The sequence below is a fragment of the Herpailurus yagouaroundi genome, unplaced genomic scaffold, assembly GCF_014898765.1.
Source record: "Herpailurus yagouaroundi ecotype Mexico unplaced genomic scaffold, PumYag 162450, whole genome shotgun sequence".
NCBI classification, from domain to species: domain Eukaryota; kingdom Metazoa; phylum Chordata; class Mammalia; order Carnivora; family Felidae; genus Herpailurus; species Herpailurus yagouaroundi.
Window position 1 is genome coordinate 66,306 of NW_024423178.1, and position 15,261 is coordinate 81,566.

A 15,261-nucleotide genomic window follows, 5' to 3' on the forward strand; every position below is an offset into this window, starting at 1 on the left:
TCAACACCTGTTTAATGCAGAGCAAGAGGAAACTGCAGTTCAAAATGAGCAAGCAAATGAATGTAATACTCTACAAGAGTATTAAAAAAATATTGAGGAAACATGGTACTTATTATAAATAATATCATTGAACAGGCTTTAATTATAGATTTTCAATGAAATGAAGCATTTGAATAGACCTCTTTCTTCCCCTTTAACTACCAAAGAAAACTCCCAGAACTCCATAAAGGCACTAATACATATGCTGACTATATGTCTTATATTAACTAGTGTTAGTTTTTATTTATTATATTATATTAGGTACTATTAGTTCATATTAATTGAATGTTCCATGTTCCATTATAGTATATTATTTCATATTAATTTTTGAAAATTATCATCAAATACATAAAAAATACAATGTATGATCTATTCTGTATGCTGAATTTTACATGAAGACTTTCTGGAAAGGAACCTTGTGTTTTGGGGGGTTTTATTTTAGATTTTATTTTTAAGTAATCTCTACACCCAATGTGGGCTTGAACTCACAACCCTGAGATCAAGAGTCACAAACTCTTCCAACTGAGCCAGCCAGGCGCCCCAGGAACCTTATATTTTATCAAAATTTTTTTACAAGAGTCTAAAATAGAGTACAGCAAGAAAGTCTCAAAGTGCCCTCCTGTTCTTTATCTAACTCTTTCCTGAAAGGTATCTTGCTATGCTGATTCTTATTTGATAATGTTAACTTCCTTCCTTGGCCCATTGTTCTTACTTTCTGTGTGTTGGTAGTATTTTTGCATTATCCATCAATTCTCATGGTTTATCTATTTTTCTTGTGCACTGAATTACAAATGTGTTTCTCTAGTCCTGACTTTTTGCCTGAGCTTCAGTTTCATATAATCAGAATCTGCCTCCAACATGACCAAGACTTAGCTCATTTATAATGTATGCATTCATCATGGTCTGGGCTGTGTGTAACTAACTCCTCAGCCTCAGCTCCTCATACTTCTTGCTTCTCACTTCGACACCTGGTTCAGTAAAACTGAACTCTGTTCTAATCTGAAGTACATTTGTTTTTATCTAGTGGCATTGAGACTTTACCCGTTTCGAGTTTTAACTCACCACCCACTAAGCTCTACGATCCTTGAGGAGCAAAGCCTTATTATTCACCTTTGAAATCCCAATGCCTAACTTAGTATTTAGTACTTATGATAAAAACATTGTCGAATTGAATAGGACCAACTAAAATTTCTCTATTTCAAACCTACATCTGACATTCACAGCTCCACTGCCTACTGGAAGTTTACTGGGGTATCCTAAAGGAAAAGTGTAATACTCTATTCTATCCATAGGTGGTATAATACTCTACTCTACTCATAAAACTAAGGAAACAAAAGGTGTAAATGGGCTTTAGGTACAATTGAGCACAAAGATTAAATTTATAATTTTTAAACTAAAAATTAAGTCTACCCTAAGACTTAATTATATAAAGACTTTTATATTTACATCTATTACATACATATAACTATAATTATATTTAAGACTTTATACATATAATTTAAGTCTATTTTATATATAAAATAGTAACTGTATAAACTTTCATTTGCTGCAAATTGTAAGCAAGGAGAAAAGAAGACAGTCTATTAAAGTGGGAGCTCTTTGAAGTGAAGTTTTTCTGTCTTAAATAGTCAAGATACCTAGGGTTACCTACAACATTTCATTGTCTTACATTTTCCAGACTTTTCATTTTCATATAAACTTTGTGCTAGTTTTACCCAGACCATGTGATGGTCTTTCCCCACAACAGTTAAGGAAAAATAAAAGTTCAGTACAGACAGCTCAAATCCCTCTTTTTAAAAAAAATCACATTCTGTGGGTAATGTATAACAAGGATACACAGCATTAGATGTGAAAAGTTGACTTTTTTTCATGCTGATATAATTATTTTAATGCAAACACAATTTCTCCCTAGATCTAATTTATAGGAATAAACATTATTTATTTAGCTATGACCTTAAAGTAGCAGGTGGCTTATTAAATGAAATGTTATAGTACGAAATCATTAAAAACCAAAATTGTTTATTACTCAAGTTATCAAATAATATGGCATTCACATTTTATCTGGGTTTTCCAGTTTATCAAGGCTTACTGAAAATACCTGTTTTTGTAAAAATCTTCCTACATGGTTAAAAGAAATTTTTTCTAGTCCTCAGAATTATTATTTCCCAAATAAGAAAATTTTTTGTCACAGCCTGGAGCCTGCTTCGGATTCTCTGTCTCCCCCTTTCTCTCTGGTCCTTTCCCCTTGCACTGTCTTTCCCTCTGTCTCAAAAATAAATAAATATTAAAAATTAAAAAAAAATCACAACCAAAAGTTCCACAAGATTTTACCTTTGCTTTCTTTCTTAGGTAAACCAATTTTACCATGTTTTATATGTCATTCTATATACTCACATACACTAAAAAGCACACATACACAGACACACACACACACACATTTATAGGCACAAGGGAGGCTTGGGGGTTACTAGTTTTGTTTTTACAAACTGAGGTTATGCTGTTTCAGCAATGCAACTTGTGTTCTTCCTGAAAACATATGCTGTGCATTCCTCCATGTCCATATGTATAGATCTAACTCTAATTTTAATAGAAACATGGTGAACACATCACAGTATATTCAACATTCCTCTTTCCATGAATAATCAAGTTGATTTCAGCATTTTGATGCTCCTTACCCAAAATGCTGCCATAAAAATCTCTTCCAGATACACTTAATGTGGACTTTTTATATCTCTGGAATTTATATTTAAATGAGGAAGTGCTCACTCAAGGGTATATTTATAATTTTTGTCTCATTTTGTTAGTGAATTCCTCAGAAAGCAATAATAATTTGTACTTCAAACAATGCACGAGAGTTGCCCTTCTTCACATTCATGGCAGCATCAGATAGTATACTTTTTAACTTTGTCAACTTTTTAACTTTTACATTATCAATTAATAATAATATCCCATTGTTGCTTAAATTTGTACATTCTTAATCACTGGAAAGGATGAGCATCTTCTCATATTTATGCATCATTTAGATTTATTTACCTATTATTTCTTTAATGTTAACTCTTTTTTATAATGCGTTGTCTTTTCTTATCAATTTTAATACCTATAGGAATATTACTGATATTCAATTTTTTTGTATTGTCCTTCAATTTTCCACATATGAGGCAATTTTTTTCCTTCCTTCTCTCATTTGTTCTTTGAATACTAAAACTTTAAATATCAGGGGACACAAAGACTGACACAATTCAGGCTATTATGGTGGAAAACATTCCTACCTTTCTGAGTGTACTTCATTTACACCTTGTAGGTAGTTCATTTAGTCCAGGATATGCAGTCAACTCCATTTATACTCTATGAGGGAAAAAGGAGGTTTAGGAGAGAAAATAGACAAAGTGGGTAAAACAACTCACAAAGAATACCCTAGACTACTAATTTATATTTCCATATTTTTGTTGATTTATACATATATTAAAGCGTATAAATCTTAAATGTACAGTTTGATAAACTTTTACAAATAAAACATGCCTGTGTAACTGCCACTAAGTTTCAAATGTAGACCATTATCACATCCCAGGAGCCTCCCTCATGCCTCCTCTCAATCACTACCCTGCCAAAATAAAGTACTATTCTGATTTCTCTAAATATAGATTAGTTTTGGCCTGTTTTGAATTTTATTCAAATGGAATCATTCAGTATGTACTCTCTTCAGTCTTGCTACTCTCATTTAACATCATATTGGTGAGATTTACCAATGTATTGACAGAAGTTCATTAGATTAGAAATCCATGTGTGAATAAATCACAACTTAACTAGAATTCTTCCGATGACTGCAATTTGGGTTGTTTCTCACAATCTTTGCTTAATTAAAGTATTATGTCATTTACACTGAACGAAATTTCTTATCTTTTTGTTTAAATCTCCCAAATTACTATTTGTTTTATGGTTTTCCTCATCTCTTTGTTGTCCCTTTTTTCCCTCCTTTTCTTTCTTTTGGAATAATGAAGTTATTTTTCAATATGACATCTCCTTTGTTTATAGTTATATATTCTTTTACTATTACTTTATAGGTTATCCTAGATATAAAACGTTCTCTTTTCTTTTTTTTTTCTTTCCTTCCCTTCCTTCCTTGCTTCCTGTCTGTCTCTCTCTCTCTCTCTCTCTCTCTCTCTCTCTCTCTCACAAAGAATACATTGTTATTTTTTAATGTGGCTTAAATACAGATTTTCCTCTCTCCTGGGTAAAAGATTAGCTGTGTGTTAAAATAACAGAACTACCACATATGTGACTATGACAAATAAAACCAGCTACAAAAATTAGAAATGAAAGACAGACGTCTGCTTTCCTTAAAATGTCTAAAATGATAAAAGATAGTTTAAAAAACAAACAACTTTGAAAAAGATAAAATGTTTTCAAGTCCACTGATACAGATGAAATACACTTTACTTGGAATCCACCATTTTCAATGATGGCAGAATAGGACATTATTTGTTCCATTCTATTATTACAATAGGGCATCTTTTTAAATAATAGCTTATATTTATAACTTATCAGCAATAATACAGTCAATATTTTTGGCTATATGCCAATGGAAGGAAGAAGAAGTAAAAAAAAAAATCCTCTAAGACATAACTCCTCTGGAATGCACTGTATTATTCTGACTTTTTAATTTAGCAGAAAATGTACCTACCTAAAAAAAAAAAAATCTGCAACTGATGAAATCATAGAAATATGTGTCTTCTAATACAACATGGCAGAAAGCTCCCTAACTTTATATGGGATGTACTATCCCTTAATCAGAACTGGAAAAGTTAAGTGTCCTTTACCTGGTCAACTTAAAGGAGAGGGGTCCTCACTTTAACCTATGCTGACACAATGCTCTCCCCAGCAGCCATGTCTACTCTGTTCAAAAATATTATCAAGTTTGTGATTTCTGGTCTCCAGGAAACACAAGGGTGATTGTGAAAATCAATTACCATTATAGGAGACGCCTGACATAGCAATAAAAACCAGGTCACAAACTGTTTCTGCCAAAAACCACTTGCAGAAACCTGGTTAAAATCACTAAGTGGATAACCTTTATTCAAAAGCAAAACTATTATACCTTTAAAAAACATACAGTTGGATTAAACCTGAACTTCCAGCCTGTGAAAAGAGGCTATCAAGCTAGTGTGAAATGCAGAGAATGCCACTGACCTCAACAGAGGACCCTGAGGAAAAGAAACATTGTTAAACAAGTGGGAAGCCTCTCAGGCTAAGGCTTCTGAAGCCCAGCACAAGAGGGGTACACGTGAAATTCTAATACAACAATGGTGCTGGTGGACATGGGGTTCTCTTAAAGAATAATATGAAACTAGATGAAAGTAGATACCAGAATTGCATCTATTCTTATGCTTTCATGTAGCAGATAAGACAAGGAAAAGGTCACAGTCTAAGTGGAGCCTAGTTCTAGCAATTTTAACATGGCGTACAGTATTAACATACCCCTCACACTTACTTTAAAAGAATATCTGCACTGAAATAAGAAAGCAGATGTAAAAGAAGTAACAAAGCACCAGGAATTCTGGTGCTACAGAGAAGAGGATGGGAGAACAGGAAGCTTCATGACTTGAGTACGGCACAGATGGGTAGCATAAGTTCTGTGACTTCTTGTCCTGGAGTCACAGTTTTGGGTTCTGTTTGGGTTTCAGCCTTCTTATTCATAAGAGAAGGAAGTAAACTGTGTTTCATAGTCTTGTGAGGAGAATTAGGTGAGGTGACTAATGGGATGCACTGAGCCCCATTTCTTACATACGTTAATCACAATAAATAAAGGTATTAATAAATTTTAGATCCAATGAAAATTAGATGTAAGTTAGTGAATACAGAGAAAGTACAGGCCACACTACCTCACTGGGTAAGTATGACTGTGGACATGTATTTTTTTTTTTTACCAGCACTTAAAAGGCAATATTACTTAATTATATAAACCATATTAATATTAATTATATTTGCTATATTAACTACTATTAGTCAACATTGAATGCACATCCAATTAAAATACATTATTATATATTAATTTTGCATTCTGAAGTTATCTTCAAATAAATAAAAGTATAATCCACGATTTGTTTTTTATGCAGCTTTTTGCATAAAGATTTTCTGGAAAGAAACCTTACATTTTTTTTCTATCTTCTTAAAAGGATTCTGTAACACAAGATCTTCTGGAAATGCCCTTGGTGTATTCTATTTTTTCGTTACCAAAACTATTTCCCAAAAGATTTCTTGCTTCTCTCCTGACTCTTAATCAGTGGTGTGGTTAACTTCCTCCCTTGGCCCATTTTTCTTCTCACTTCGCCTGTTTGCCATTCTTTTTTTAAATGTTTATTTATTTTTGAGAGAGAGTGGGGCAGGGGAGGGGCAGAGAGAGAGGGAGAGGATCCCAAGCAGGCTCCACACTGTCGGCATGTTGGTCTCTATCCCATCAACCATGAGATCATGACTTGAGTTAAAATCAAGAGTCGGATGCTCAACCAACTGATCCCCCCAAGGTGCCCTAACTGTTTACTGTTCTTACATGACCCATATACAGTCCTAGCTTATCTACTGTTCTCATCCACTGACTCACAAATGTGTTTCTCTAATCCTGACATTTTGCCTGAGCTTCAGATTGATATAATCGATATCTCCTCCCAAAATGACCAAGACAAAACTCAGCTATAACACACATTTCTCAGCATCCATCACTCACACTTCCTGCTTCACACACATTATGAAAACTGATCTCTGCTCTTGTCACAAGCACATTTGCTTTTGTCTCATGGAGTTGAAATTTTCTCTCTCGAGATTTATCTTACACACTAGGCTACAAGCTCCTGGTGATCAGAGCCTTTTTTAATTAATCTTTGAAAGTCCAGTACCTAACTCAGTATTTAATATCAATAACAGAATCATTGTTGACCTGAATTACAATATCCTGGTAAAAACTGTAATTCTTTATTCTTATCAATCTAAGGAAGCAAGCTGCTAAAATGAGGGAGGAATGGTTTAAATGTGCCTTAGATATAACTTACCACACAGGTTAAAATAATTTTTTATATAAAACTTAGTCTTTATGTGAACAGAAGCTGAATAAGCTTTTATTTACCACAAGTATTAAGCAAAAAGAAGAGCTCAAACTCGGAGCTCTCTAAAGTGTGTTTCTCTTATTACTCAGGATCCCAAAATCACCTACAAAACCTCATTATCTCGCTCTTTCCAAGGCTGCCTTTTAGTATAAACTCAGAGCCAGTATCAGTGCCCATACGTGATCAGAAGAGGTTTCCCAAACTTTTAATTCATTGGAGAGTTAAAATCCCTGCTTTTACCACACTATCTAGATAATCTATAATAAGAATACACAGCATTTGGATAGGTAAAAAGCTGACTTTTTTCCCTGACGTTGAGCAAATATAATTAATATAACTATTAATTATATTTATAATTATATTATATTTAATATAAATATTAATTATAATTCTACTATAATTAAATATAAATATAATATAAATATATAATCAAATATACTCATTATATTTAATATAAATACTGCATTTACATTAAATTTATTTGAATATTTTATTATTAATAGTTACTTAATTTAATAATTTATATTAAATATAATTAATATAAATGTAATATTTTTGGCCTAAGAATCCATTTTAACACAATGAATCAGTGTCTACATAGATATGATCATAAAGTAGTAAAGTGATTCACGAAATGAAATATCATATCACCAACTTCTTAAAGACCACAGTTGTTCTTCACTAAAGTTATCAAAGACAATATTGCATCCACATTACATCTGGGTTTCCTAACTTACCGACTTCCTGAAAACACCATTTGTTTTGTGAAACAAAACAAAACCAATTCTTACATCATCTAAAATGATCTGGTCTTTAAAATGATTGCTTACCAAATAAGAAATTTCTGTTACCCTGCAAACAGTTAAGCTCGGGGGATTAGTGTGTCATGGGCAGTGGATATTTCCTTATAAAAAAAAAATCTATGTGTAGGCTTTCTTCTTTGATGGTACCTGAGCAAAATTGTGAATCTGGTTAAATTTATTTTGGTAACTGATCTCTATCCCCTGACAGACAAAACAAAATGGAAAACCTTCTCTTTGGCCAGCCCTGAAGGCTTTATCTTCATTGCAAATAGCTTTTTCTTGAGTATTCATCAATTAATTTCTAACAAAATATACAAATACAGATTATGTACTCTGAAATATTTGTATCATAAGATGTCTCTATAAAAACAAAAATACCACAAGATTTTATCTTTCTTTTATTTCTTAGTAATCCATTAGTACCATGTCTTCTACATATTCATACACTCTCATAGAAACCACACACACACACACACACACACACACACACACAGGCACATGAGAAAAACTTTTGGGAATTTCTATTTTTGTTTCTACAAAATTGACATCACACTATAGTTATCTATGCAAACTGTTTTCTCCACTAAAACATATAATATCCATTCCTCCATGTGCTTACACAATATTCCACATTGTGGACCTATCACAGCCTATTCAATATTCCTTTCTCAATGGATAATGAAATTGATTTCAGTTTTTAGATGCTCCCTCATGCAAAATGCTGCCATATAGATCTCTTACAAATACCATTTTATGGGCATTTTAGTCTGTGCTACTATATATATACACACACATGCAGAAAGATTAGAAAGAGATTCATACAAAGGATTGGCTCACTCAATTATGAGTCTGGGAAGTTGCACAATCTGTAGGCTACAAGATGAAGGCCTAGAAAAGCTGGTGGTATAGTTTCAGTCCATAGTCAAGGGTGGGAGAACCAGGAGGACCCATGTCCCAGGGCAGAAGATACAGTGGTATCATTAGGTATATATTACTCATTTTACAGATGCAGATACTGAAACTCTGGGAGGGTATGACATACCCAAGGAATAACATTTTGTAAGTGCCAGACCTAACAACAGAACACAGAACTTCTGGCTCCTAACTCAGCACTTTCCACAATACCACATTGTGCTACCATTTAAAATAAAACCAAACCAACTTTCTTGTTGGCCTACACTAATAATTTATATTTTTATAAACATTTCCATTAAGTATACATAAAGAATATGCATTTTAAATGTACAGCTGGATGATTTTTTTCAAGGTAAACATACCTGTATTACCACCACCTGGTTCAAATTTATAACATGATCACCTCCCAGAAGCCTCCCTTATGATCCTGCCAAAGCTAAATCGCTCTTCTGATTTCTTTCCCTGTTTGTTATTTATTTTGTGATTTTGAACACTATACACATGAAATAGTTCATTATGTACGTACTTCTGCATTGTTTCTCTCAACATTATATTGGTAAACTTTATCCATTATAATGCATTACAGCATAGAATTTCATCATGTGAACTGACCATAATTTAAGTGTCTATTATTTTATTGACGGGTAAGTAGGCTGCTGTCTGACAATCTTTTCCTCATGATTGGAATATTTATACCACTTACATATAATGAAACTACTGACACTTTTTTTATTTAAATCTATCAAATTGGTATTTGTTTGATAATTTTTCATCTTGTATTTTTTCCTAATTTTTCTTTCCACCATCAGAACCAGGAAGCTATCCTTCAAGACACTTTCCCCTGAGTTACTATTCTAAAGTAAGTTCTCACTTCTCATTGATTTATTAACACCTCAGTTATATGTAATATGAGCATAATTGTTATTGTCAAATCTACTTTATATTCAAAGTAATGTATGGAAGTAGATTCTTGTATTAACCAAGTCACAAATAACCATATTCTTACTTTTGATTTATTTTCATTACAATTGTAGTCCATAAAGAATCTTGATGCTTATTCTTTTCGTTAAGCCCACAAACCAACAATGTTTAAAGAAATCTCACTATAAGAAATCCACACAACCTAGAGAGTAAGGCAGCTAAGTAGAAAAACAACACTTACTAAAGGTGAAGATCAAGGATAATGGTGGAGTTTTAGAATAACAGTAATAAGATGGTGATAAGCATTCTTTTTGTCTAAAGGTAGACTGGCTAACCTAATTTAGCCTGCAAAAAATCCATATATATCATTTGTTTTGCTCAAATTGGATTGGGCACATGCTGGATAGTTACAAGATTTGGTAAATTAACCATTTTAATCATTTAATCAGTCAACAACCATTTACTGAAACTACTGGGTTTCTATGATTCTAGCCGCTCCCCATCATCAACACACTATATGAATTTGAGATGTTTCTTATATCTAAAATTGTCCCAGTTTCTTTCCAGTTCCTATTCCATTTAAATCTGTAAATAGGCTCTATCATGATATAATGCTAACAGCAGCAACAACAGCAACACAAATTAAAACTCCGAAACCATCAATATCAAAATTTTCAACAGTCACATGTATCATTTTGCTTTCTTCACTTAGATATACACTGGCATGAAAACAGAGTACTTGGAGAATTTGCATTGCTTTGCTTTTTCCCAATTCATGTATAATTTCCTCCGGAACTAACATACAACAGGTGCTTATACACAAGTTGAATTAATAAATGCATTTTGTTGATTTAGTTATTCGTGAAGACATGAATGCAAACTCTGAATGTACAAAACAGAATACCATGAAGAATCATAAAGAAAAAAGTGTATCAAACATACTGCTACCTACAAAAACAAGTAAGTTCAAAACCAAAACCACTGTCACTTTGTTGCGATAAGACCAGTGAAGATTCTTCAGGTAAGTTTGAGAAAAACTTACATATCAAAAACTTCATGATATATAATGTAAATTTAAAAAGTTCAAAGTCTGCTTTAAGTTTTAGGAAACTCTATTTAAAATGATATAAATAAATGAATGCCAAAGTAAAATTCCTTTGCAGCATTAAATATACTCCACTTTTCATCATATAATACAGTACAAAGTACAACTCTTTTTGATAACTGTAGTTATCAAAAAAAAAATCCCAATATGGAATACAACAAAAATAGCTCTTTAAATGTATATTCTATTACCCATGGCACCCAAGTGTAAACATAAGAGATTGGAAATGAAAGAAACACTTTTGTTGTTGATAGTACAAAATCATCTAGAATACTTTTTTTAAGATGAACAGAAAGACTCATTTGCCACATAATATTTTGTGCTAATTCCACTCATTTTCTGATGTAAAGCATCAGATCTTGGATATTTTCACTTCACCTTTGCTGTGGTGGGTGTGTACAAGAGAGGAGAAAAACAGATGAAGATTACTTTCAAATCTCTGTTAGTTCTGCCTATGTTTGAATGAATTCCAAAGTAGTATTGGTTCGTAAACTAAGAGACTGTGATGATTGCAAATACTTAATAATGTCATATATTCTTATTGGGCTATCTGCTCAAAAAACCCATGAGAAACACACAATAAGGAAAGGACACTATTACCCCCTTACATGTGGACAAGCAAAATCTTAAGTGAACATACATAAAAGAATGTTCCCCAGTGATTCCTGTATGTCTACAGAATATGTCTCAAAATTAGAAATATGTTAACTATTTTAACGAAATCCTCATCTTTTGACTTATAGTTAATTCCTCTCTACAGCTTCTCCTGCAGAACAGATGTAACATAGCTTAGTCCCCATACAAATGTTTCCGTATGGCCTGAGTTTGGATTTCAATGAAAACTGACTCTATTTTCTTATTTTATTTTGATATTAAAATGCAATATCAGCTGTAATTATATGATAATATTCTAGTAAAGAAACTATGACAATATGAAAAGGCATTGGCTCCATTATTGCTTGCGTATACCATGCAACTAAGGTGTTCTCTAATGTCATGTCTCAAAGATAAATCTATATTTCTGATGCTAGTGACTTGGGTTTTTTTAAGTTTATTTATTTACTTTTGAAAGAGAGAGAGAGCGCTCTCATGTATGTCAGGGAGGGCAGAGACAGAGGGCGAGAGAGAGGATCCCAAGCAGGCTCCACATTATCAGTGTGCAGCCCAACGCAGAGTTTGAACTCACGATCTGTGAGATCATGACTTGAGCTGAAATCAAGAGATGGAAGCTTAATTGACTGAACCACCCAGGCGCCCCTGGTGCTAGCGACTTGTAAATGACTCAACCATGCTTCAACTGAAACTATATTCCAGTTTAATAAAGATTAATTATTTTAATGCCCTTATAGTGCTTACTAAATAGGAAAGATATTCCATAAACATTCTTTTCCTCTCAGTTCCCCTTATGTCTCTACTCGATTAAACAAAAGGGTATTATCCACTTCACTTTTATAGGAGCTTAGAACCTGGTAAGTGATAACATTTGTCCTAGAGAGATGTCGTCACTATTTATGTGAAGGCTGAAAACGAGATGTAGTTAGAGTAAAAATCGAAATACTTTCCTTATTAAATTTCGGTCAAGTTTTTAAAAAAATATTTCATCTAAACAAAATTAATGCACAATTTACTTTATTATATGCGTGCATTTTTAAAAGATGTGCATGAAGACATGGTAAATCCCTGGTACGTTTGCAAAAAGGAGGCGCCAACCAATGATACCTGGAACACTGAACCCTGTGACAATGCTTGCCTGAAGTAGAGAGACGACAAGGCTACTGAAGGCTCAAAAAAGGATATGTGGTCTACAGTAAAAATATTATAAATTTTGAAGTCTCTTGCCTTTTTTAAGGTTGGTCAGGCATTTTCTTACAAAATATTTTGTGTATTTACAGTAAATACATATTTTACGTATTACATAAATCCACTTGTAAACATTCTTTTTGAAGACATGGTATTTCTGCTGGAGAAAAATGGAAAGCACTTACACTCAGGTGTGTTATTTTTGGACACACCTAATAAATTGAGTCTAATGCTCATTTTTAAATCGTGTGGTGGTGACATAATAGCTCCCCATTTTTACAAATCGAACCAGCCAAAATAAAACGGACGAGATTCAGTAAGACATAAAAAGACAAAATCCTAAACGGCTATTAAGTCTTCCACGTGACCTTTTTAAAGTTGTAGAGAGTTGTACGTCCCGTATATGACAGATGTAGTTTTTGTGAAATATAAGGGTATTTGGGAGATAAGAAAAAAAGTACGTTTCCTTTAATATTCCTGTCTGTGTAAGTATTGAATAGTACCCGGGATGGCTAATGAATACTGTTGCTGTTTTAACAGCACTGTGTATTAAGCTACGCTTTCTTTGCCTAAATTAAAGCAGTTGGGGACCTAGACTCTTCCCTCAATGGAGATCTAATTTACAGCAGTAGCAAAAGGGATCCTAACAGACTCAGCGCCTGATTCTCCTGTTTGCTAAGCACAATTTCCTGCCGCTAGGATGCCTTCAGAACCGAGTTGAAGTTTCTCAAAGATGCTTAAAGAGATTTTAAGGAGCGAGGATATCAGCGGGTAGAATGCAGGCCCGCGAGCAGGACACAACTGCGGCCAGTACGCACAGGGAAACTAAAACCACCGGGAGCAAAGTGACCACGGCAAAGGCAGGGGAGGGGCCGGGTGACGGCCGGTCACGACCAACCACAACATCCCGCCGTACATTAAGATGCCCCGTGACACTCGTCCTGTCACCTGACAGGCCCCCACGTCCACACCACCCGACGGCGTGCGCCCCACTCAGCCCCCTACCTCTCCGACCTTGCTCGTGACCTGGCCCAGGTTCAGCCACTCGCTGCTGCGGCGGCGGGCGGACTTGCCAGCTGTTCCTGCTACGTTTTGGGTGGGACGCGGGTTCCGGCTCGCGCCTCTGCCACCCCTGGGAGCGGAGAGCTAAGTCCGCCTGCGCGGGGTCCTGCGTGGTTCCTGCCCAGGAGGTCACGCAGGTGGGGGAGCGGCGCAGTCCGCAGCGCGCGCGCCAATCCCTCCTGCTGTTCCCCGCCCTCGCATCCCCCTGGGCGCGCGCAACCGGAGGGAAGGCTCGCCCGTGGGGCTTGGCGCGCGCACCTCGCCAAGCGCAGTTGTTTAAGGAGGACGTAGTAGTTCTAGAAACTGCAGAGAGGAACTTCCAATTGATGTGGCCCCGGATGGTTCCGTTGGAAGGGGCAGTGCCCCTGACTGTCCCAGCAGACAGATCCTCCAATCAATCCTCTGTGCCGGATTGCTTACGAAAACCAAGCTTCTCAGAAGAAGCTTCTGCCACCTTCCTTCTCAGTGAGGCAGTGAAGGCTCAGGTTGCAACAGCAGCATTCCCTCCTTTCCCTGCAGCTTTCACAGGATTAATGAAAGGAACAGCCTAACTCATGCTTCAAACACGCGGCACTAGTAACCACTGTATGACGCTGAGTCCAGAGTTCTTTCAGCATAACTTCTCTGCTGGCTCCGTACCAGGAAAACCAAATGCCGATTGAACAGCTGCCCCATGGTCCCCAGATCCAGTAGGCCCATCCCTCCCTTGATTCACAGACCTGCTTCAAAATTCTCTTTTCCGGGGCGCCTGGGTGGCGCAGTCGGTTAAGCGTCCGACTTCAGCCAGGTCACGATCTCACGGTCTGTGAGTTCGAGCCCCGCGTCAGGCTCCGGGCTGATGGCTCAGAACCTGGAGCCTGTTTCCGATTCTGTGTCTCCCTCTCTCTCTGCCCCTCCCCCGTTCATGCTCTGTCTCTCTCTCTCCCAAAAAAATAAATAAACGTTGGAAAAAAAATTAAAAAAAAAAATTCTCTTTTCCATGATTTCCTGTCTTAGGAATGATTCCCTAGCTTCCTCTCAACTGGAAGCCTGGTCCTATTCATTTTGTTCTATAGCCACCAATCCCCGAAACCTATCTATCTGCTCCTTTAACAAAACTCAGTTCCATCCATCTTCTTCCTTTATTCCTGACACTTCTTGTGCAGACAGCCATCACCTCTCTTCTGTGTTATCGACAATATGTCTTCTTGCTTTCTTGTTTGCCTGTATTTCTACTTAAATCTGTCAATTAACCCAATGTCCTTTGCATAAGTTCCCGTTCAAAAGATAAGCTGCAAGAGTCTTCACCATGGACTCCCCTCCATCCTTATTTGTTCTTTTTCTCTTATCAGCATGTACCCACCCCCGACACACACACCTCATTCAACAGCTTACAATTTCCTGATATGACCAGCCTCATTTCTTTCATATAATAGGTCCCTGACCTGAAGGTTTTTCTGTTTCTTCTCCTTCTTCTTCTTCCTCTTCTTCTTCTTCTTCTTCTTCTTCTTCTTCTTCTTCTTCTTCTTCTTCTTCTTCT

The 15,261-nt window shown here is 35.6% G+C and overlaps 1 protein-coding gene across 1 annotated transcript in view; it reads right to left on the reverse strand.

The window, feature by feature from the left end:
* Positions 1–14,417, reverse strand: part of LOC121026775 (von Willebrand factor D and EGF domain-containing protein-like) — a gene marked incomplete at its 3' end in the record, with an annotated part of 79,431 nt that extends 65,014 nt beyond the window's left edge. Inside the window, exons 1-2 of the mRNA XM_040469550.1 lie at positions 14,324–14,417; positions 13,686–14,111 (exon numbers count right to left, since the gene is read on the reverse strand). Coding sequence (XP_040325484.1) covers positions 13,686–14,111; positions 14,324–14,417 — 520 coding nt within the window. The remainder of the gene's footprint in view (positions 1–13,685; positions 14,112–14,323) is intronic.
* Positions 14,418–15,261: the final 844 nt, after the last annotated feature.